The sequence below is a fragment of the Apis cerana genome, linkage group LG2, assembly GCF_029169275.1.
Source record: "Apis cerana isolate GH-2021 linkage group LG2, AcerK_1.0, whole genome shotgun sequence".
Classification (NCBI taxonomy): domain Eukaryota; kingdom Metazoa; phylum Arthropoda; class Insecta; order Hymenoptera; family Apidae; genus Apis; species Apis cerana.
The window spans coordinates 6,180,436-6,205,855 of record NC_083853.1 but is presented as its reverse complement, the minus strand read 5'-3'; the positions used below and the strand labels follow the sequence as shown (position 1 = coordinate 6,205,855).

At 25.8% G+C, this 25,420-nt stretch overlaps 5 protein-coding genes across 7 annotated transcripts; 1 reads left to right on the top strand and 4 right to left on the bottom strand.

Annotated features, from left to right (window-relative positions):
• The first annotated feature begins 106 nt into the window (after positions 1 to 106).
• On the top strand, positions 107 to 16,602 carry LOC107996647 (probable arginine--tRNA ligase, mitochondrial). Of its 2 annotated transcripts, XM_062071933.1 has the most exons (6): positions 107 to 283; positions 634 to 1,789; positions 1,921 to 2,048; positions 2,115 to 2,338; positions 2,428 to 2,537; positions 15,843 to 16,602. In XM_062071933.1, exons 1-6 carry the CDS (start codon positions 248 to 250, stop codon positions 15,860 to 15,862), a joined length of 1,674 nt encoding a protein of 557 aa, XP_061927917.1. In that variant the 5' UTR covers positions 107 to 247; the 3' UTR covers positions 15,863 to 16,602. The 2 variants fall into 2 exon arrangements, with proteins under 2 accessions (XP_061927917.1, XP_061927916.1); XM_062071932.1 differs by lacking the exon at positions 15,843 to 16,602 and having other exon boundaries at positions 2,428 to 2,711.
• LOC133665720 (small ribosomal subunit protein uS9m-like) lies at positions 2,789 to 4,864 on the bottom strand. Its single transcript, XM_062071936.1, has 3 exons — positions 4,725 to 4,864; positions 4,020 to 4,182; positions 2,789 to 3,034 (listed from the first exon to the last, which is right to left on the bottom strand). The coding sequence occupies exons 1-3, from the start codon at positions 4,740 to 4,742 to the stop codon at positions 2,943 to 2,945; spliced, it is 273 nt and encodes a 90-aa protein (XP_061927920.1). The 5' UTR covers positions 4,743 to 4,864; the 3' UTR covers positions 2,789 to 2,942.
• LOC107996797 (transient receptor potential channel pyrexia-like) lies at positions 4,341 to 8,001 on the bottom strand. The gene has a single exon (XM_017055027.3). The coding sequence runs from the start codon at positions 7,999 to 8,001 to the stop codon at positions 5,017 to 5,019; it is 2,985 nt and encodes a 994-aa protein (XP_016910516.1). The 3' UTR covers positions 4,341 to 5,016.
• On the bottom strand, positions 10,405 to 22,504 carry LOC107996798 (small ribosomal subunit protein uS9m). 2 transcript variants are annotated; one of them, XM_017055030.3, is made up of 10 exons: positions 20,542 to 22,504; positions 20,291 to 20,417; positions 20,053 to 20,156; positions 19,725 to 19,898; positions 19,539 to 19,624; positions 19,366 to 19,441; positions 19,165 to 19,290; positions 19,029 to 19,071; positions 18,744 to 18,859; positions 11,651 to 15,110 (listed from the first exon to the last, which is right to left on the bottom strand). In XM_017055030.3, the coding sequence occupies exons 1-10, from the start codon at positions 20,638 to 20,640 to the stop codon at positions 15,090 to 15,092; spliced, it is 972 nt and encodes a 323-aa protein (XP_016910519.1). In that variant the 5' UTR covers positions 20,641 to 22,504; the 3' UTR covers positions 11,651 to 15,089. The 2 variants fall into 2 exon arrangements, with proteins under 2 accessions (XP_061927913.1, XP_016910519.1); XM_062071929.1 differs by lacking the exons at positions 19,029 to 19,071; positions 19,165 to 19,290; positions 19,366 to 19,441; ... (3 more) ...; positions 20,291 to 20,417; positions 20,542 to 22,504 and having other exon boundaries at positions 10,405 to 15,110.
• LOC107996914 (angiopoietin-1 receptor-like) lies at positions 21,906 to 25,370 on the bottom strand. Its single transcript, XM_017055246.3, has 4 exons — positions 24,870 to 25,370; positions 24,608 to 24,759; positions 22,745 to 24,483; positions 21,906 to 22,654 (listed from the first exon to the last, which is right to left on the bottom strand). Exons 1-4 carry the CDS (start codon positions 25,034 to 25,036, stop codon positions 22,586 to 22,588), a joined length of 2,127 nt encoding a protein of 708 aa, XP_016910735.2. The 5' UTR covers positions 25,037 to 25,370; the 3' UTR covers positions 21,906 to 22,585.
• Positions 25,371 to 25,420: the final 50 nt, after the last annotated feature.

Here is a 25,420-nt window from a genome sequence, read left to right as displayed (position 1 = left end):
TTCTAATATATTAAATATAATTAATATAAACATTTTTATAAGAATTAGAATTTTTATGAAAAAGATGTTTTTTTACTATAAATGCTTGTTTAAAAAAATAACATATAGTACACTGACAAATTGCCCATGATATGTTATGAAACAGAAATTTTTATAAAGTTATATATTTATAAATCCTTATACATTTTAAATATTAAATTAACTTTAGGTATTATAAAGATCTTATTTTAAATAATATAAAAATAATATGAGTAATTTTATGAGAAGCATAATATTTAAAAAGGTATTATATGTTAATTTTATATATTTAATTTTTAGAAAGTTTAAAATTATATGATATTTAAAATCAATTTGAATTTTATAATTCCCAATTTCTAATATATTTATAATAAATTTCTTAATTATACAATAACATGTATAATTAAGATAGGTTAAATAATTCTAAAATTTATGTCATAATATATAATGCCGGTTATTTCAACAATTACAAATATAACTAACATTAACAAATATATTTATTAAAAGTATTTATATTATATAAATTGTATTTAAAAAATTCCTATGAATCTATAATACAAAGATTTTTTTAAATAAATAAAATTTTAAAAATAACAAAAATGTAATTTGTTTTAGGTTATAGAACCATTACAAAATAAAAATAATGCATATCGACATAAAATTATGTCTAATTTATACGTTAAATTTAACAAAGAAATTGGTACATATTCTTTTGTACTTCCTTTAAAGACAAAAGATTACAATTTAATAAATGAAATTAAAAATATAAACAATAATTTAGAAAAATCTTTTGATAATGTAATAATAAAAGATAATATCATATATTTTCATATATTAAGAAATAAATATATAAAGAAAATTTTAGAAAGTAATTGTTTTGGTATTACGCCACCATTACTCATAGATAATAATAAAAATATTATAGTAGAATTTAGTTCTCTAAATATTGCTAAACCTTTTCATATAGGCCATTTACGTTCTACAATTATAGGAAACTGTATAGCTAATTTAAATAGTTTTTTGCATAATCAAGTTACAAAAATAAATTATTTAGGTGATTGGGGAACACAGTTTGGTTATATTTATCTTGGAATGAAGCTAGCAAAAATTGATAATATAGAAATACAAACAAATCCTATTAAAACATTATATAATGTTTATGTTGATGCTAATAAATTAGCTGAAAATAATCCAGATATGAAGGAAGAAGCTAAAAAGATATTTCAACAACTAGAATTAAGAGATAATGTAATTCATAAAAATTGGGAAACAATTAAACAATTTACTGTTTTAGAATTAGAAAAAATTTATAAAAGAATAGGTATAATTTTTGATCAATATGATTGGGAATCTATGTATACTATTAAAAATATAAATGAAATAATTAATACAATGGAGGAAATGAAATTGTTAAAGCTAGATAATTATAATAGAAAGGTAATATATATAAATGAAAAAAAAAGTGTTCCAATTTTAAAAAGTGATGGTACAACTTTATATTTAAGTCGAGATATTGCTGCTGCCATTGATAGATTTGAAAAAAACAAATTTGATACTATGTATTATATTGTAGAAAATGGTCAGAGTGATCATTTTACAAATTTAATTCAAATTTTAAATAAAATGAAATTATCTTGGGCAGATAGATTAAAACATGTCAAATTTGGAAGAATAACAGGTATGAGTACAAGAAAAGGGCAAGTAATATTTTTAGAAGATATTTTAAACAAAGCAAAGGAAATTATGAGACAAAAACAACTAGAAATAAAAAGTAAGTTTATATTATCATAAATAAAACAAAAATTATAATTCAATAATCAAATAATAATTAGTCAAATATCTAAAAAATTATGTTTAAATTATTATATGATATATTTTATCAATTAAATTATTATATTTTAGCAACTAAGACTCCTTTAAATGAAATTGATGAAACTTCTGATATTTTGGGTATATCTGGTGTAATTATTCATGATCTAAAACAAAATAGAATGAATAATTATGTGTTTCATTGGAATTCAATATTGGATGTAAGTTATTTAAATAAATTAAAACTTTTTAATTATTCATTAATTAAAAATATATTTTAATATTAGATAAAAGGTGATTCTGGAATAAAATTACAATATTCTCATTGTCGTTTATGTAATTTAGAAGAATTATGTGGTACTACATTAGTAACAAAATGTGATCCAAATCTTTTAAAGGAATTAGAAGTTGATAATTTGATTATATTAATTAGTCAATTTGATGAAATTGTACTTAAGTCTTATGAAGAATTAGAACCGTGTATATTAACAATTTATCTTTTTCATTTATGGTTAGTATAGTATATAGTTATATAAATATTCAAATTTTAAGTACATTAATTTTATGCAATTTTGTATATATTTATAAATTTTTTTTTAGTAAATCAATCAATGTGGCTTGGCATAAATTGACTATAAAAAATCAACCAAGTGATTTAGCAAATCAAAGATTACTATTATTTCGTGTGGCAAAAATGATTCTTGCTCAAGGTATGAAATTACTTGGTTTAACACCTTTGAAAAAAATGTAAAAAAAAAAATTTTTATAATATATATATATATATATATATATATTATATATATATAATTATATAATAGAAATTTTGTATAATAAATAGAAATACATTGCAAAGATTTTTAATATTATATATAAGTTAATAAGTTATATATGTATATAATGAATCTTTTAAATATATTTATTAATGTTTTTTTTAATTATAGATAATAAATAATTTGTATAATTTTATTTAATAATTTTTATTGATCATTTATTTTTTGTTGCATTTTTTCTACAGAATTTTATAACATGCATTCTATTTCAAAATGTTTAATAAATTTTATATAATTTATTCAAATTTAATATAGAAATTTAAATGCAGGAAATTAAAAGAAAAATTAACGTTTCTTCCATGTAAATTTTGCACGAGCTCCTTCCTGACCCCACTTCTTTCTTTCACGCTTTCTCCAGTCATTTGTTAGAAGGCCAGCTAATAAATAAATTTTTATACATTATATTTTTATTTTATAAATACAATTAAAAAAATATTTTTAGTGAAATATTTATACTAATTTGTATTTATATTGTATATATATTTATCATATAGTTTATATATATATTCTTTATATGAAAATAATATTTTATAATATTTTCTAATTCACGTATTTCACAATATTTCAATTATCGAAATAGTCGATTTTATAGATTCAATTAATGTTTAATATATTATACTCTAAATATATGATAAATTTCATTAAGTATTTTCTATAAAAGTATTATTTGTAAACAATTAATTTTAATTCAAGAATATTTTACTATATTATTATATATAAAAAATATGAAAATTAAGTAAGTACTCATAGAAGATTTCATTATTATGTTTTATGAAGAAATTGCTCAATTTTTATGATGTATATTGCATTTAATTATATTATATATTTATTATTGGACTTAACAATTTTTTGATTTAATTAAATAATTATAGAATATTGATAAATAAATTTAATAATTGATTATCATTATAAATATAAGAATTATGACTTTAATAAAGACGTATTAAAATTATAATTGAATAGTAGATTTTATCATCTTATGTTTTAAAATATAATTAAAATGTTATTTGTACTTTGGGAAAATGAATTTTTTATTTAATAATTTAACTCTACATTATTTCTTATCGAATATAATAATATTGATAAGTTATACATTGATAAGTTATATTAGAAATAATTTCAAGATAATTATATTTTGAGTTAGTTTTGATATCAAAATGATATCAAATATTTTTTTCACAGAAAAAAAATAATAAATATGATTTGAAAAAAATTAAATGCTATTTTTTCATAAAATATTTAAAAAAACAGATTTTACATTTATAATATTAATGATCAATGTTAATCAATTATTATTTCTGTATTTCAAAATTAAATTTAATTATAAGAAATGAATAATTAAGAAAAGAATATTTTTCTTACCAAGTTTCATTCTTTCTATCATGTCATTATCGACAAAGCTTCGAAGCCCTAATGAAATACCTAATCGTATAACACCAGCCTGTCCAGAAAACCCCCCACCAGTAACATTTGCTTCAATATCAATTTTGTCACACATATTCGTAAAAATTAATGGAAATATAACCTGTAATTTAAAATAAATTCAGTTAAAAATAATTAATATTTCCTTGAAAAATATAACAAAGTTTAAAACGTTTTAAACTTGTTTAAAACGTACATATAACGCTTAAACAAATAATGTTTACTGCTATTAAATGTTTAGTTGAGGACATATTATGATAATTTTGTTTTCCCTTAAGAATTTGTAAAAAAGAAATAAAAAGAGATTAATTAAATTAATTAATCAATACCTAATTAAATATTTTCTATAGTAAAATGTTTATTAAGAAAACATATTCATTTTCTTAAAAATAATCATAATGAATTGTAAATATTTGTGCTTTAAGAAATTGAACAACATCGAAAATATAATTTCTAAATTTTTAAATTATCAAATACGAACTTATTAAATACGAATATTCGTTTATACTATATATGTATATATTATTTTTTTATTATAGTAATAACAATCCTAAAAATAAATCATAACTATTCAAAGACGTGAAAAATTGTTATGACGAAAGAAGCTAATCTAAAAAGTATAAAAAAAAAAATAAAAATTAGTACCATTAGTCTTAGTACCATCGTTACTAAACATGTGTATTTTTTTTCTACGTTCACTTTCACTTCTGGTTCCGCCACCCTTTTCTCATAAGTCACTCGTTACAATGCTTAAAATGATATTTATATAGAAAGTTAAATCAATCGATTTTATCGGATTTTAATTTATTAAATATTAAGATGTAGTTTCGATTATTTGCAATCGTTCACGTGCACATTATTAACTAACTACAGTTAAGTTTCCTCGATTCTCAATAAACTATTTTGTAATTTCAATCAATCAAGTACCTAGTCGAGCTCAGTTATTCTTTTCCTTTGCCAGATTTTTCACAACACTTTCCAGCATTTTATTAGTATCTAACAATTGTTCTTTCAACGACTTGATCATATCTTCGTAAGATTGTAGTTTATTTGCTAAATTCTCAATAATCAATTGCAAATTCGAGTCGAAATATTCCTCGCTATGTTGTCGCATTTTTATTACGTGATCGCTCAAATTAATGTTTTCGTCATTCATGAACGGTATATTTTTCTGTGCTATTTCATAAGCAGCCTTCAAAATATCTTTAGGTAGTCTTTTCTCCAAAGGATTCAACGGTTTCACCACTAAGACTCTCCTTCTATTCTCCACGTTAATCTTATGATCGGACATCCATTTCCGAAAAGCGTACGGAATCGAACTGTTGTGCAAGACCATTTCCGTAAATAGAATCAATTTTGTTTGACGTACAAGTTTCGTGAGACCAGCGTGATTTCTTAAACCTTGAATGTCGTGAACAGCTATTCCAACCAGCAAGTTCATCAATATAACCGTGACAAATACGATGAACAAAGTGAAGAGGATCTGAGAGCATACCGATAACGGATGATAAATAACAAAAGGTCCATCGGATTCTAATCCTTGATCGATTTGCGTGATAAGCCCTTCAAAGTCCAATTCTCCAGCCATCATTGCTAATACTTTGATGAGTCCCGTGAAAGGATTACCGAAGGACGGTTCTCCGACGAAAATGACGCAAAAACTGATAGTGAAACCTATCAGCAATCCAGAATAAGCAAGCAGTAGCTTAGCAAATTCGAATTGTATGTGAGTGAACATCGCCACGTACGTGCCAAAAGCCGGTAGTTGACCAACCATCAGCATCAGGTTTGTCCAAGCGCACAGTATCGCAAATGCTCCGACGTAATTTTGCCAATCGTATGTGCGTCCCGTGTACACGAATGACGTGACGAAAACGCTGATTATAACAACACCATCCAACACATTGTCGATATTCGAGAAGTATTGCTTCGCGGACGTGTATACCATGAAACCGAATATCTTCCTAGGAATAGAGATACAAGTGAATATTAATAAAAGATACCATTGAATTTCGATCACTGGTCGCCTGAATAAGAATCCAGAGATACGTTTGCTGCTGCAAATCTTGGAGCTGTTCGCCTCGTCGTGGTTGTAACATTTGTAAGCTAGTGCGGTGAGTACATATGTGGTCATACAGATCACGGTCATAGCGTAAACTAGAATTCTGAGTAAATAGAATTTTCTAATCTTCTCCCATTTCAAATGCAGGAAAGCCATTACCAACGGATGGGACAGCAAATCTTTACGGCGTTCCTGAACGAAAGTGTTGATGAAACTGGTCTCGCATTGATTCCCACTGGGAAAGAGTAAATCGAAGTGCAATCTCATCTCAAACTCTCTATTGTGAGGCACGGGCCTTCTGAGCGTTATCGAGGCGTCTAATCTTTGTCGAAATACTTGAAGAGAATCTGGTATCTTTCTGAGAATAATGTTCAAAGCGGAAAGTCCCGCGCTGGTGGTCGCACTGACGTCTGCACCGGCCCAAATTAATACATCCACACAATGAGATTGTTCGTTTAATGCCGCCACATGAAGAGGAGTGAAGCCAGTTTTGTCCGCTGCATTCACCAAGGCACCGTGTTTTAACAAAAGTTCTACGAGCTTTGCAGAGGAATAAGTGGTCATCACGGCAAAATGAAGAGGAGTTCTGTGTGCCCGATCCACTGCGTTGACATTGGTACCGGGCGAATCTAGAAGTAATTCAACGCATTTTATTGATTGAACGAAACAAGCTACGTGGAGCGGTGTCTCGCCCATATGGTTTTTCTCGACGATACTTGCTCCTCGTTCCAATAATAATTTTACTATTTCCACAGCCCCTGCTCTGATAGCGCAATGCAAAACTGGTTCGGCCACCTCCTGGTAAAGATACGTACTCGGCTTTGCACCGTTATCAAGCAGTATCCGGGCTGTATCAGGCGAATTTCCTAAGATAGCGAAGTGAAGAGGCGTATAATGATTGATCGGATTCCGGTAATTGATATCGACGCCTCTTTTTATCAGATGCTCGATGCAAGCCACGCTACCACTTAACGATGCAGCTAGGATCGCGTTCATGCCCGTGCTAGGCTCCACGTAATCTAATTTCACGCCTGATTGTTCCAATTTTGGTAATAGATGCGCCAAATTGCGATAACAGCACCACATGTACGCTATATTTCTTATTCGTTCTCCTGCCGGTATCTCTGGTAACGCGTTACACTTTTCTAGCTGAAGTAATATTTTCATTTCAGCCGTAGTGACGATTGACCACATGATCGATCTAAGATCGTTGCTGTTGATCTGCGCTTGTCTGAATACGTCAAGATTATCGTAGAAGAGAGATTCGTCAACCGGTGGAGGTGTACCGGCGTCGATTTCCACGTGATCGTTCGAGGAATCTGCCAGAGGAATATCATCGATCACGATCTTCTCCGGATTACTCGATTGTCGACATCTGACGGATCTAAAAGTAGAAGTCAATCTGGTGGACAGAAGATCGTTCGACGGGTCGTTGAGATTCGACAACGAACAGTGTATCGTTCTTCCCTCACGAGTCAATGGTACTCTTAACGTTTGCGTCGTTTTATCGTTGACAGTCTCGTTCACAACCGTCTTCGTTAAGAAATTTCTGTCTTCATCCGTATACAGATAGGAACGACGATTTTTTGATCTAGTCAGAGAATAATGTCTGGTTCTTTTCTCATGATTGGCGAGTGGCTTCATTTTCAACTGCCACGTTTTGTCGACATTTTCATGTGCTTCAACTTCTCCTTCTACCGTCCTCCCGCAATCGTTTTCGTTTTCAAACGGGAGACGATGATCTTTTAAACTGGTTAACGAGTAACGCCGCGGTCTTTCGTTACCAACGGTAATTGTCGGAAGTTGCAAGCTAGCCTTCGGTATGTCGGTGGAGTTCTCGTATATCTGTTTATCGTCCATTATCTGTCCAAGAAATTCGTCCGTGAACAAGGATGATGAAGAAACTGCGACGTAACACTCTCTACTATCATGGATCACCTCGAAAGAACGTTCCAATCGTCATACCTCGGCCTCACTCTTTTCTTCGTTTATCACGTCACGTCCCAAAGTCATTTAGATCACTTTAAGAGAATGCTCTCGTCATTGCAGCACACGCGACTACCGGTGTCACTCGCCCGAGTGACTTATATTAGCCGACTCGTATGGATACATTCTATATATAAGTTCAGAGGAAAAGACATGCTTCCGTTGGAGAAGCCAGTACTCCTTCGAACAGGGACCTTGAACTTAAAACTTAAATGAGTTGGGAGTCACATCGAGGCAGACCAACGTTGCGATAAACAAACTTTCCCTTGTCCAAATTTTTAAACAAATAATTTTTTTTTTCATTTTTTTTTTTCGATTTCTCTTCGATCTTCAACGGATTGATTAATTTATAATTCTTGACAGAACTTTCTTCGAGTTTCTTCTTGTTTCTTTATAGTCTAATACACATATGCATAATAATTTATTTTAAGTTTTTAGATAGTTCAATTTAATTTTTAAGAAAAAGAAAAAAACACTTATAAATTATATTGTATTAATAACTAATTATTTTACAATGATACCGATGATGACAACTATCGATAATATCAGATTATGCAACAGTGTAATCATTATACCTAGAATTGTTTACTATTATCATCATCATCATCATTATCATCATCATATAACAATATCAACAATTATCGATGTTTTAATAATCTGTACATATTTACATTGTGTCAAGATTATAGAAGGTGTAATAATAAAATATTAAATATTAAAATATTAAAAAAAGAATATAAATATGGAATATAAATAAATAACATTAAGAAAATATATTGCAAAGTAGAAATACAATGATAAAAAGATTTTATTGAAATTTTTTATTATTTTGGAAATTAAATATTTAAAAGAAAAAAAAATTTATGAAACTTATCGTTTAATTTTTATTTATATTCTATTTTTATATTTTTTTAAATCTTTCTTTCTTATTTATATTTCATTTTGTACAAAGTTATTTAGGCATATTATTAATTTTTAAACAATCTTCTTATTTTTATATAAAATAGTAATTATTCATAAAATTATTCTTGCAAACTTTTTTTCACACTGAACATATTTCACTTGTTCGAATGTTTTCAATTGTTTCTTCGTTGTTGTCAATTTAATATTTTTCATATCAAAATAAGATTTCAACACACAACAATCAAATATAAAATCAATTTTCCTTTATCGATTATTTTTCTTTTTTTTTTTTTTATTTATAAAATATATTATTTTATTTATTTTATTTGCTTTTCTTCTATTACATTCATGTGAAAATTTGAATTTCCATTCTTCTATCCGTTGTTACAAGTTTCACTAAAAAAATTCACCAAATCACAAAATGATTTTCAAATTTCATTTTTGACAATTGAAAAAATGATAGTCCACCGATAATATATTCAGACACTTTCGCAAATTAATAAAGAGAAAGCCGGTGTCATGGATGCTTGTACGCGATATCGTATGACGTTTTCCAATGCTGAAACAAGCAGAGTCAGTGCGGATGTGAGTCTTTTTCATAGATTCATCGGTCTTTAAAATGTTCTCGTAAAATCTTGATGCTACGCACTTGAAATTCTGCGTCCTTGTTCAATCCCGTCGTGACCGCGAATTGTATTCTATCGTTATACATATAGGTAGTTACCTGGCTTTCAGATTCCGATTTCTTACGAATTGGAACCGGTTTCATCGAGTGGTTCTTAACCATTTGGCGAATATCAATGGGTTAAATTTGAATGTGCCCAATGAAGTGGAAGTGGGCACATCGTTACCTGCGGCGATTTTTACCGAGGTATATTACAAGATTTAACATGTCAATCGTGTTCTGAAAAAAACAAAGCTGTTCTGCTTTTTTATAAAATCAAAATGTCAAATTCCCAGAAATGATTGTTAAATGTTTTCGTGGATAAAATCATTAATGATCAAAAAAAAAAAAAAAAGAAAAAAGCAGTTGTTAAAATTTATGTTCATATCAACGCAAAGTTGAAATTCACTATTATATTGAAAACATTGATATTTTAAGAGATATCGTGGATTGAATTAAAAAAGATGATGTGAAATATATGATAAGAATAAATATTTCAAATATTTATTAAAAACTGTAAAATCATATTCATTAATATATTGATTTGCATTTCACTTCCGTTTGAAATTGTTCTTTTATGGTACTTATATATCTTGCGAAACGTGTTTAAGCTTATAGAAATGTTGCCTCTCCAAGGTATCCACAAGAATGTTGGGTAACAACACGTTCCATGAAATTGCTGGGTAATGCAAAATACAATCGTAATATGCGTTTTAAAAGTGAAAATATATTTATTTATCAATTTTTTCCAAAGCGGAAATACAATTCACTTTTTAATTGATTCATATAATAAAACATTTTTTAATTAATAAAAAAGATTTGATAAGATTATATTGGATAATTTTCTCATTTAAATTCAAACAACATAATGTATTTAAATTATAATAGTTGGATAACTACAGCTAAGAAAAAAGAAATAAAAATCTATGTATAAAATTAAAGTCATGTATAAAATTAAAGTCATTAAAATCAAGTATAAAATTAGAGCCAAAAGTAATATTACTTTCTAGAATAATGAATATTATCACAGTTGAATGTTATCGTGAATTCCAATCATCAATGAACAATTATATTTACATTTGAAGCTGCAAAGACAATAGACTGTATATTATGAACAATATGATTCTTATATCAAAAGGAATTCAGTTCGAGTTACGATCATACAACACGGTATCCACATCATTATTACATTTCATTATTACCTATTGCAATATACTGAAGGACAAAACTAAATAAAACTAAAATTATTAAAATTAAAATAAAACTATAATTTAATATTATTAACAAAATTAAATTTTCAAATATCTAAAGTCGAATAAGTTATTTTAAAAGTTAATAATATTTTTGATGTACGATAAATTTAAAAATATCAATGTTTGCAAAAGAAATATAAGAATATCGATGAAAACTATTCAAAATATGATTTTTATATTTTTTTATGACTTTATTACTCCATGTAAATCTGAAGGATGTTATTATCTTCTCTTAATCTTCTCTTTTATTGATATATTTAAGTATGAGTAATTTCTAAGCACTTATTATGTAAGTTATTTTCATACAAATTTTTTTCTTCTATATGAAAAATTAAAATTAATATTATTATATAAAGAATTACATTTATTTTATTTTATTTCAAAAAAATTAATTTTCTTTTATTATACTTTCAAACTATTAAGTAACAAATTAAAATTTTTTATAAAAATATACATTTTCTAATTCTGTCGTATTTACAACTTGTTTATACTTACAACATTCATATAAAATATAAAAATAAATAATATTAAAATTTTTAGCTTATCATTATAATAGTATTTAATTTTTATTCATATCATGGACGGAATGTAATGCATTATAATACAATATTTTACAAATATTAAACAATAAATCTAGATTTCAAAAGATTACGTTGAAATATAATTGTTAAACTTTTATTTAAATATTTATTTTCATTTCTAATTTTTGTCACAAATGTATAAAAAAAATTATATAAATCTTTATGGCGTTCTTAACCCATAAAGAATTGAAAATCACCTGCCAAGGATGATTAAAATTTTTAAAATTAAAAGAAAATGAGATAAATTCAGAAACTAAATTGCAATGTTTTCATATATGTCTTTCGAATTTTGCTTTATGATATGAAAACATATGAGCATACGTTTTTTTTACTCAATAATTTTAATCATTCGGATTTTTCATTTCAGAATATTACGTCATACTATGTAAAATTCTAAAACTATCCCAATGAATAATAAAAATTCAGCATTGAATAATATCTAGATAATTTTTTCAAACTTTTTAAGCGTAAAAAAATATTAAAATATGATATCAAAATATGTATAAAATTCTTTTGTATTATGCAATATAATCTAACATCTCTAATATTCATATAGCGATTAGTTTTTTAGATCATTTATATCCTTGCTATTTCCACGAGATTATGATTCAAAGAATCTCCAGATTAAACTTAATTATTCTCATCCTGTTCTTTATTCGCGCTTATCATTCACCAACATCAACACGATATCCTGAAGAAGTTGATGATTTCTCTCGCAAATCTTTTTTAATTCTGCCAATTCTCCCTTAATCGCGTAATCATCGACCGTGGAAATTTCTTCTTCTGGAAAATGTCGACGAAAAGTCAAATACGGCTCGCTTTTCAAACACGTGTACACAGTGGCGTTGCTCTTTCTACTGTACAAAGTTCCAGATATACAATTTTTTCTTTCCTTAGCGACCTTGTGCGCCGCGGCTAACAAATCGCGAGGCAGTCTACTCTCTCTCGGATTCAGGGGACGAACGGTTAAAACAGCTCTCAAAGGTGATGGTAGCAACAGAGCGGTCCATCGTAAAAATTTCATTAATCTTTTTGGCATCAGACCCAAAAAAAGTGCCGTCTCGACGTCGCAGATAAGCTTCGTCTGGCGAACGAGTTTTGCAAGTCCTGCCGTTTTTTGTAGTCCCTTTATATCGTGAACCGCGATTCCTACCAGCAAGTTCATCAACACGATCGTGACGAATAAAAGGAACAGGACGAACGACAACTGGGCGGAAACTTGCAACAAAATCCAAGATGTACTCCCCGAATCAATCGTTTTCCCGTCCTCTTCATGAGGAAAGAACAGATCCTCGAAATTTAACTCTCCGGTCATCATGACCAGAACTTTGATCAGGCCGATGTGAGGGCTACTGAACGATTTCGATCGTGGAAAGATCACGCAGAAGCTAGCTGTGAACCCTACCAGGAGACAGGCGTACGCCAACAAAAGTTTGAATACTTGTGCTTGAACGCTGGTGAACATAGCCACGTATGCTCCGAATATTGGCAATTGTCCTATCATTAACATAAGATTACTCCAACCGCAGAGCACCGCGAATGCTCCCACGTGACTTTGCCACGGATACGTTCTACCCGTGTAGATAAAAGAAGTGGCGAACACGCTCAATATCACACACCATTCGACCATGTTTTCGGCTTGTGTGAAGAATTGGCGAACGGAGGGATACGTTGGAATGCTGGTCAATTTGCGGAATACTTCGAGAATCGTGAGCACCATCAATGCGTACCATTCAACCTCGAGTAAAGCTGGATGTCTGTAAAGAAAACCATTGATACCGGTTGTGTTCGCGCACAATGGTGGCTGACCGTTGTCTAATTGGCCATGCGATTCGTTGTAACAGTTATGCGCCAGAGCGGTCATTACCCATCCTGTTAATATGAGAACGTAAAACAGGTAAAAGATCAATCTGCCCACGTAATATTTTCGAATTTTCTGCCACTTCAGATGGAGGAATGCCTGGCAAAGCGGATGTTCCAATATTTCTTTGTATCCTTCCTTCACGAATGTTCCAAGATATCTTATTTCGCCTTGTTGTTGGTTCATAAGCAGAGGATGGAAATCGAGACGAAGTTCCGCCTCTCCAGTTGCCGATCCATGCTGATGAAGCGTTATCGATGCGTCTAATCTCTGCTTAAAGACATTTAAAGACGTCGGTGTTTTACGTAAGATAATGGACAATGCACTAGTTCCACCTTTCGTTCTAGCGCTGAGATCCGCTCCGTGTTGGATCAAAATATCCACGCATTGAGATAATTCGTTTAAAGCAGCGATATGAAGCGGTGTGTAACCGTATTTGTCGGTTTTATTCACGTTTGCTTTCCACGTGATCAAAAATTCCGTCACGTCATAGGCTAACAATGATCTACCTAAAGCGAGGTGCAAAGGCGTTCTTCCGTCGCTGTCTTCGATATTAGGATCGCATCCACCTTTCTTTAACAATATCTCCACACATTCCAAGGAATGGGAACGAGCAGCTATGTGCAGAGCTGTTTGATCTCTGTGATTTCTCAAATGAACATTCGCGCCTCTTTCTACCAACAAATCAACGTTCTCCACGCAACTGGCAGCAGCTGCAAGATGCAGCGCAGTGTCATTCTTTTTGGTCGTTAAATCTAGTTTGCAACCTGCGTCTAGTAATACCATTAGACAACTTGGATCTCCTCTATCTGCTACGTGATGTATGGCAGCGTATCCATTACAATCTAAATTATCCAAAGTAGGATTATTAGGTGCCAATAACTTTAACACGTTGTAAGCATCTGATCTGGCCGCACTGTGTAACACAGTTTCCTCCCCGTAACAAGATTCCTGACTGATACCTAATTGAAGGAAATATTGAGTTACTTTACAAGCATTTCCAAAAGCGGCATAATGAAAGGGTGTATGAGTTTGTTCCAGATGAATATTGGCTCCGTTATCGAGCAGATATTGTACTCCTTCCAAACAATTACTGAACGCGCACAAGTGCAGCGGAGTTAAGCCTTGTCCTTGTTCCGAGTGATTCAAATCCGCTCCGCATTTGTGTAAACTTTTAATCGCGTCGACATGACCTAAGAAGCTGGAGTGAAGTAACAAAGCGTTTATCTCGTGTTGCTTATATAATTTCGCGAAATTCTCGGGATTCTTTAGGTCCATTTTATTTTCTTCCAAATCATCGAGAAGTTGCAATCGACCGCCGATGTGTCTCATATGCTCTACTAACAGATTCTTAATTATATCCTTGTTCACCTGCAATGTGCAATTAATTTCCTCCGTGCAAGAGGTTTCGCTGGCACACATGGAGTAACAATGCGGCTCTTCTATGGGTGGCGGTGTACCGTATTCTAAACTTCGATCGTCGGAGGACCAACTTGTCTCTGGATTCGTACGAGTCGAGCTTTTCGACGTCAACCATCGTGTTAGGAGCAAAGAGGTCATGGTCGTACGCTTTGGAGTATTCGAAATGGATACCGTTATGTTCTCCATATCCACGTTCCTCTCCGTTTGTACTTTCTTTTTCGTTATTGGCGTATTCAAGGTCTGCGAATGATTCGTCTCTATCCTTCTCGGTTATCGCTTTACTCGATTACATCATTGATCTACAAAGAGTATTGTCGTGAGTAGTAAAGGGCTTGAGAGATATTAATTCATGAATGAACTCGTGAATATGTATTGAGTAGACAAATGATGTGACGTCACTTCGCTTATTCGATCGATCTACCGAAGTTTATTTGTCAAACACATTGTCTGTGTACGATGGAAAAAAATGTCATTCATCATTTGGATCGTTCGAGAATTTTTTAATGATTGTTCAAAGATTTGTTAATAAAATTGAATCTTGATATGCTTCATTTTTGTAATATATTTTTAATTAACATATATATTTTTTATATATTTAATTTTTTTTAATATACTATAGTTGAAATAAAGAGTCATCCTTTGATTTTATCGATAATCAGTAATTTATTAAAATGTATTTTTTAAAATAAATTTTTCGAATAAATTTATTTTTTTTTTTTATATTTTTAATATTTTAAATTTGCTTAATATAATTATATTAAATTTTCAATATTATCTATATTTATATCATACACTTAATCTAAATAACTCCGATATCGTATAATGAAAGTTAAAAGGTAATAATATCATGATTTCAAACACAAATTGTTTCAATTACGTTATTAAGAGATTTATAGTACTTAGAAGGCACCGAGAAATAAAAAAATCTACAAAATTTATATAGGATAACTCGAAAAACAAGTAATTTTCTAATTAAATGGAATTATCTTAAAATTGATTTAATTTTTAAAATATATCATTTTTTGTTTCAGTAATACTATCAAGAAAATAATAAGATGATCTTTGATGACCTCTGATTCTGCATCGCGTGAGGCGCGAATGTCAATTGGAAAATCGGGCACATACATTGATGACAGCAAAGTACTACACCGTTACCTTTAAATTGATATTATTTATATACAGTTCGAATCCTTCGAAGATACAAACATTTTCAACATATCAAGTCAATTTCGAAAACATGATGAATGTATTCGGAATGACGTTTCCGCATATTTCGCATTCTTGAAAGATTACAATCGAGAATTATGATAGAAGAAATATAACACAAATTATATAAAGTTTTAAATAAAAATTAAAGAAACAATTTTTGAAACTGAAGAAATATAAATATATTTGATAAAAAGAAACATAATACATTTTCCACTTTAAAAATATCAAGCACTATAAATGATTAATAATAAAATTAATATAATTTTTTCGAAAACATTGATTTTTTAATTTATGAAGTATTTATGAAAATACTAATATATGTAGATTAATCAAATCTTTAAAATATTACAAATTAATAATTGAAATTTTTTTATATTTCTAATTATAAGATAATAAATTTTTATTATTTATTTTTAAAACACATTGATGTTTCAATCATAAAAAAGAAGAAAAAAAACATAAAAATTTTATCAAATATTATTTAAAATAAAATGTTAAAAATGTAAATTTAAAGTAAAATATAATTTTATTTTGTCATTTCATTGTTAATTAAATGAAAAATTAAATTATTTATGTCAAAAATTGAATCTTATTTAGAAATCTATAAATTTTAAAAAGTTCATTATTCATTTTCAATATTCACCATTCGAATATTACATATGTTCACTTTAAGCAGATAGTATTAAAATTTTTTTGCATTATCACAAATTCAATTATTTTATTGTCTTTTCAATTATTTCAAAATTCATAGGATGACTCTGTAGCTTCGAAGAAAAAAATTTCTTTGATTTTCCATCATATATAATTGTTTCGACATTTGATATAAAATATAAAATTTTGCAATTTTGTCTTATTACCGGTAGTTTAGATAATGTAGAATAAAAAATCGATTATTAACGATTTTTCCTCGTGCGAATCCAATCAATTTGATTAAACAAACAATCCATACAATTCAACGTGTCAATGTTATGATTACAACACTTTAAACCTGTCGTACTATCGGACGACTCGATTAATACTGAGCTGGAATCGAGCTTCTTACACGCATTGTATGTTTCGAGATCGGGAAGATCACGATAAATTATACATCAGAAATATCAACAAATCGTATGGACTTACTTCATTTTATTGTAATATAGATTTTCTCATCTTTGTTTTTTTTCATTTTGCATTTAAATTTTATTTAAAAAGTTTATAAAATCTTGATTATTTAAAATACTTTGATAATTGAATACTTAGAATTATGAAACTCATTAATCTTCTTATAAAAATTTACTAATGTTTCTTTTTAAAATGAAAAATACAAAATAACATAATTTCATGGGAAACATTGATATCTCGTATATAATATATATAAATATTTTTATATATTATTTTATCGATTCATTTTAAATGTAAAATTCGATACATTTCTTATTTCTATATTAAGAGAAGAAAATAAGATATAATAAAAAAAAAAAATTATAAAAAAAAGATAAACTGAAATTTTTATTAAATTCTTATTTATATTTCTTTTAAATTATTTAAATTATTTAATCTTAAAATTATTTTTTATAATGATAATACATATTTTTCTATACATCGTTTTGATATAATAATTCTACAATAATATGTGATTTTGTTAATCATCGAAAAAAAAAAAATAATTTAAAATATATAAAAATGATTCTTTTAATATAGATAATTTTAACATAAAAAATTGAATTTTTCTTGGAAATGTACAATAAAGTATACGAAACAAGTTATATATTTTTCATTTTTATTACTTTATATAAAATAAATTCAAATGTATTCTATTCAGCATTATTGAAATATTATATTATTATGATTATAAAAATAATTATTTTTTTTTAGATTGAAATTTGAAATGTCACAATACAAAATATAATTTTAATTTTTATATAAGAAAAATAGAAAATGATAATAATTAATCATAAAATTTTCATAATTATTTTAAAAGTAACAAATTTTATAAATTCGTACAGAAATTAAATTCGTACATTAATTAAAATTCGTACTAATTAAAATATTAAAAATTTAAAAAATTATATTGTATATATCTTTTAAAAATTGAAAATTATTTATTCTTAAAGTGATTAACTAAGCGAATTTTTCTAAAATCATTAACGATTAAATTTGTATATGTATAACGTAATTAATATTTTTAATTTTAAATATAATATAAAAAAAAATAATATAAATTTAATTCAATAAAAGTTTGAGATTAAAATTAATCTTATTTTTATATATCTATTTAAATAATATAAAAATATATAAAGAGATATTTTTATTAATGATATTCTTTATAATAATAATATTCTAACATAATAATTTTAAAATATTTTTATATTTTTAATATTGTATTTATTATTGTTTTTAGACAAAATTATTTTCAACGATAATTTATAACATAATTATATACTTACCTTGATTACATAAACAATATTGATTAATAATTATCTATGATACTTACTATTTTAATGTATATAGATATATATTTAATGTATAATAAAATGTATTAGAATAATATATATTATAATTTTAATATTATTTGTTTTATGTTTCATAAAATAATTTTTTAATGAAATTTTGATTATTCAAATATGAAAAATTAATAACATAACATGAATATATATATCATATTTCATTAAATTATTTTAATAGCAAATTATTGCATTATATTTTAAAAATTAAAATTATTTAGATTAGCTTTTTCAACTTACCTGTTCACGACAATATATATCGCTAAAATATGTGATGTCCTGTCCATTAATAGTAATATTTCCAGATCCATTTCCTATTACTTTAACCTGGCCTATTGCAGTTTTCCTTTGACATTCTATAAAATATATACAATAATATATAATTTAATATAACAATAAAAAAAATTAATATAAGAACTTCGATATTAATAAATTGTAATAATCATAAAATACCAATAGTAAATTTTTTTAATTTTAAAAATATTATAAAACAAGATTGATATTGATAATTTATTTTATACTTACTCTCAATAAGTACAAAAGGTCTATTATCACTATCATATTCAGGCTGTAATAAAATAAAATCATTTTTATTAAGAGGAAGAAAAATATAAATACATATATATAAATAATAATAATAATAAGTAATAATAATACATACTTTTGGCAATTGCATATTCTCTTTGATTTTTATTAATGATTTTCTATATTTCATGATAAAAGGTTCTACATGTTTTGATAGAGAATGATCAGCTAATCTTTGCATACTTTTTATAAAGTACTCATACTAAAACAAAATTATAGATTTAAATAAATAAAATAAAATATAAGTAAAATATAAGAATTATATGTTATTTATTACTTCTGAATCTGACAATTTTTCAACTAATACATTTTCTAATTTAGATTTTTCTAACCAGTCTGATCCATCCAAATTTCTAAAACAATAATAAATAAATAAATTAATTAAATGACAATCTAATTAAATTTTAAAATTAAGTAACAACATAAATATAGTTAAAATATATAACTTACATTTTTTTCTCTTCTTTAATTTTCCAATTTGTTATCAGAAAGTGATCTTCTATTTTATTTAAATAGTTTATTGATTCTACAACTTTCTACATGTAAAAATATTGAAAAATATTATACTGATTTAAATAATAAAAGAATTTAAAAAAATTGATAATGAATAATAAAAGAATTTAAAAAAAAGCTTACATGAAGTATTTCGTAATAATTAGGTTTAATAGTATAATATAAAAAATGATGTGGTCTACCATCTTCATTAAATTCTGCTTCTTTTTCACGTGCATATAATTCTTCAGGATTAGCCATCATAGGACGAGCTTCTTTGTCATATATTCCAGATGGAAACAAATAACATATTGCTTTCTGTCAAAAATAATATAAATAATTTTTAATATTTTTAATTTATATATTTTTTATTTTAATAATAATTTTAATAATTTTAACAGTTAATTTTAAAGTTTAATAAGTTTTTTTCTCTTATTATTATTATATAAATAATATAAAATGCTATATTTACTTTAATATTTTCTTTTGTAAAATTATCAGGATCTTCACCCATCATTTTTGCTAAATTTCGTTTTCCAATATTATATTCCAATATTTGTTTTTCCATAAACTGTTCTAAAATAATAATATTAATATTAATTAATATTAATTTATATATCTATTCATTTTAATGATTAATAATTATTAACATAAAATTTGTTATAAAATAAAAAAATTATTTGTAGTATAATATATTTATAATTACTTACTATATTCTCTAGATCGTTCTAGATACATTTCCATAACTTTATTAATTTTTTTTTTCTTAATTTTCGTAGAATTATCAAAAAAAATATCATCATTTACATTTATACAATATGATTTAAAAATAACACCCTAAAATTATTAAATTTTTAAATCATTTAAATACTATTATTTTTAAGGTTATAACAATTATTTGATAATTAAAAAATATTTAAAAAGAAATTAATCAATATTTTAAATATATTTTTTGATTTACCGAACATTGTACAATATTCCATATATTTTTAAGAGAACCAAAATTATTATTATTTATTGCATTTTGTATATTTACAGAACGTGTAAATATTACAGCCATTTTTATCAATGAATAATTAATTTTCTAAATAAATAATTTTTTAATATGTTAAAAAAATATAAACTTAATAATAATATTGAACTCCTTTTGTTATTTCTTTTCTTACATATTTTATAATTATTTCATTTACACTCTTGCCATTAATTATATATTGCTAGTGAGAAAAGAGATATAACGAAAATTAGAATCAATATTATCTTCAGAGTGCCGCAAATCAAACTAAATAAAGAAAACCAAGAAAATAGAGATAAAAATTATAAGAATTGACAATTAGTACCATCTTTTGATAAATCAAACATATTTTTTCAATTATGTTTTTAAAACTATTCAAAAAATGATTTTAAATTTTAATTTTTATTTTATATCATTTTGCGACTTTAATTTTGGAAAGATATTTTTAACTTTAAAGAACTTAAAGAAGTGATGCTAATTATTTAATTAATTTTTAATAATTTTTAATATATCTCTATCTTTTTTTTAGTTATATTAGTTTCGAAATATTCTAAAGATGTCTTGATTTTATAATTTTTGCTATTTCTATTTTTACTTTTTTTATTATTTGCTTTCTTATTCTATATTAAATTGTGCCATGCTATATATATAACCATATACGAGATATGAAATATCATATAAATATATTTCTCTTTTAAACCTATAGTCTTAATCTTTAATGTAAAAAATATAAATATTACGGTTTACAATATATCTTTGAAGAACGAATAATATAGTATATTTTGATTGTAAATGTTTGGTGATTTCTAATATATTATACGAATGTTTTAATCAAAAATAATAATAGTGGGTGTTTTAAAGTTTTGCTCTTATAAAAAAAGTAGAAAGGAACTTTGAAACATTTTATCGAAAATCGATTCTATTAAAAATTTGTTGTTAATTTTACTGTCAAAAATTTTGATTTTATATTTTGTAGAAAAATATAATTCGAAAAGATATTGTACATGAAATTTTTCTATTTTCAAAAATTAAAATTTTTTACAAAATATAGTGTACATTTATAAATTACTATATATGTATTAAGGATTTATACGTTCGATTTATACGATAAATTTTTACGTTCTTATGTATATTTTAATATAAAATCAAACGATCTTTAATACATGATTAAATTGAATATATAATAAAATATTATAAATCTTAATATTTCTTTAATAATTTAATAGAGAATAATTATACAAATTTAAATATTTATAAATATATTTGAGATTGAGATATAATTATCATATTATTGTTAAAATAGTTTTGATGTGAAATAAAAAAACATTTATTAATATATATTATTTAATATGTTATAAATTATATATAATTATTATAATTTATGTATTTTTATATTTAAATATAAAATAATAAAATCAACATATAATGAATGTAAATAGTTGTAAATATATTGTGTACAGTATGTAAAATTGAGATCATTTTTTTCTTATACATATTTTATTAAAACTTTTCATATGTATGTATAAATTTAATTATTATTTTTTACGATATGTACAAAGATATGTGAAATAATTGTTTTTTATATTTTTTTAATTATTATAAAATTACTTAATGTTTCTTATCATTATTTTTAAGTTTAAAGATATATGTTTAAAAATATTTTGTTATACTATATTTGTTTTTTAAGTACAAATATATGTTTGATAAAAAGTATAAATTTTGTCAATTTCGTCTTAAAAATATGGACGGAAAAATTTATTAATAATACTTATATAATACTTTGATTTGACTAAAAAAAGTATAAAAGTAAAAAATGAAAATGTAGTGTAAAAAATAGTATAAAAGAAAATATAAAACATTATGTATATAAATTACAATGGTAACTACAGAATACATAAAAATAAATTTTTTAAAATAATCAACAAAAGATTATTATGTACAATACATAATATCATGTAAATAAAAAAATATAAAAATTTATTTATGAAAAAAATTAATTTAATTCTAATTCTGGAATATATGGTTCTGTAATTGCAGTGATTGGACAAATACTTAAGGTTTCCTGAAAATGCAAAGTTAAAATAATTAAAATAAAAAATAAAAACTTTATTTTTTTGTATTTTATGAATTTAAAACAAAATATAATACTTACTAATCTTATTAATTCTGTAAATGTTGGTCTTTCATGACTTTCAATGTTCCAACAAGATGATATAACTTCATAAAGTGGATCAGGAATATCTGATAATTGTGGCAGTCTAACTCCTTGCAGAATTGCTTCTTCTACTTCACTGTCAAGTGACAAATTAGAATATGGTGTACCACCCATACTAAGCATTTCCCATAAAAGTACACCAAAAGCCCAAACTACTGCTGGTTGATGTTTTTTTTTATTATCAAGACATTCAATAGAAGTCCATCGAATATATTTCATATCTTCTAAAGCATATTTGGATATTCCATGACCCATTATTTTAGGTATCCATTCATTTGAAAGACCTATACTACGTGCACAAAGATATTCATGTATAATTTTATAATTTTCAAGATGCTGCAAAGCAGATGCTATCATAGATCCTATAGGTAAAATTTTTTCAACAGGAAATATATTTCCAGATCTGGCAGCTAATAGACAATTTTTTAAGGTTTGTGGTGGTAATTCAAGTACAATATGCAATGTATCATGTGTTTCACATGTTCCTACAAGATCTGCAAGATATTTCATGGGAGATACTTTAATACAAATATCTAATTCTCGTAACATATGTCTTTTGTCAGATGCTTTTAATAATTTATCAGCTATACTATGAATTGCTACAGTAGAAAATTTGCCATTTTCCTCAATAGCACCTGTATGTACTGTACCAAATCGACCTCTACGTATTACTGTATCATTGATTGTCAATAAGTTTTGTGGTATAATCCACACTTTTTTCTTTAATTCTTGATAATAATTTATCCTTTCAGGAACATCTTCTGGAATATATGCTAAATTGTCAACTTCATATAATGGGCCTTGTAATGTAAGTTCTTGTTGTTCTGGAAGTTTTCTCATCTGAATTTTTCCATGGCGTTGTTGTAATATAAAATAGAGTACTATTAAAGCTATAAGTAATGTTCCTAGAAGACCAATTGCAATGCAAAGTATGATTGTTATTGAATTCATATTATCATTTTGATTCTCATTATGATTAATTATTTTATTGACTAAATTTGAATAAGCATACTGTATTTGTCTTTGAAATTTAGAAACTACTATTAAACCTATTTGTGGCATTATATCACTATTTAATGGTGCATTATAATATGTGCCAATCATTTTTCCATCTCCTACTATAAATTTTTTATATTTATAAAATTCTGAAGATTCAAATTCTCCTGTAATATAATATCCTAAACCTTCTTGCATTGATATTTTATAATTGTAATAAGTTACATTAGGATCTGATGGAGGTATTACACCAAATTGGCAAACAAATACTTGATAAGCACTAATTGGACCAAATTCACTACTTCCTTCTGATAATAAAACAGTTACAGTAGTACTTGTTTGTTCTATTACTTTTGGTATTATTGGTTTATTAGGTGGACCTATTAAAGTCCATCCCAAAATATATACAGATTCACTATCTGTTTGAGTATTTGTTGCAGTGATTGATATATTATATTGTGTGCCTGGTTGTAAACCTTGTAAAATAGTACTATTTGAAGCTCCTCCTTGAATTTGACTTTCTATAGCTGGTATTGAATTTGAAGCAAATGTTTGTACAACCATTGCTTTTAAAGTATAATATGTAATATTTCCATTGCTAATATCAGGTGGTTCCCAAGTAATTTGTAAACTATTAAATCCATTGTGAATTACTTGAGCACTTCTTGGTGGACTAGGACCTAAATTATTTTTAAATTTTAAGATAATTATTTGGGAATTGTAAAATTACAAAACAACAAATTTGGGATATTAAAATACAATGTAAATACATCAAATTTTTAAAAAATATATTTTAATAAATACCTATTTGTCCAGTTGAATAAATACTTATTGCATATTTATTACCACAATAATTATTTGGATCAGTAATACAAAGAATACAGGAGGTAGATATACCTTTTCTACCATATTTACTACCGCAAAAACATTGTTGACCATTCATTAATCCAGCAAACCTATTAATAATAATTTTTATTCGAATTAATATTAAATTTTAATTAAAAATATATAACATTTTATAATATTTATAACAATTTATAATAATTATAACATTAAAATAACTTACATATAATAACGTGAAATACATTCTTTAATACATTTTGATGGTGAATTAGTATGATTTAATATTAGGGTTGGTAAATCAGGATCTAATGCCGAACTTTGAAAACAACCCTCGTATTTTTGACTAAGTACATAATTAGAAAAATAAAAAAGCAAAGATAATATTATCATTATATTGTAATGTTTATAATACAGTTTTCACAATTTAGTTTTTATTTATGCCAATTGTAAGTACAAATATTTATTAATGTAACATTCTTTCAGAATAATTTAAATCTGAATCAATAAATGACTGATGACATCATTATAAAAAATGAATAAATGAGGTTAATTGTGCACTAAACTTTCTATTCTAATTATTAAAATAAAATAATATTGTTTTTGATCATTTATCATTTTTATTATCATTGAAAATTTCTACGAATTTTTATAATAAATGAACATTACATTTACACAATGGGCGTGATCATACTATTTACTAGTCATCTATAGTCATTACTGTATTAAATATTCATTCTTTTGTGGCGCTAGTATTTAAAATAAAACAAAATATTA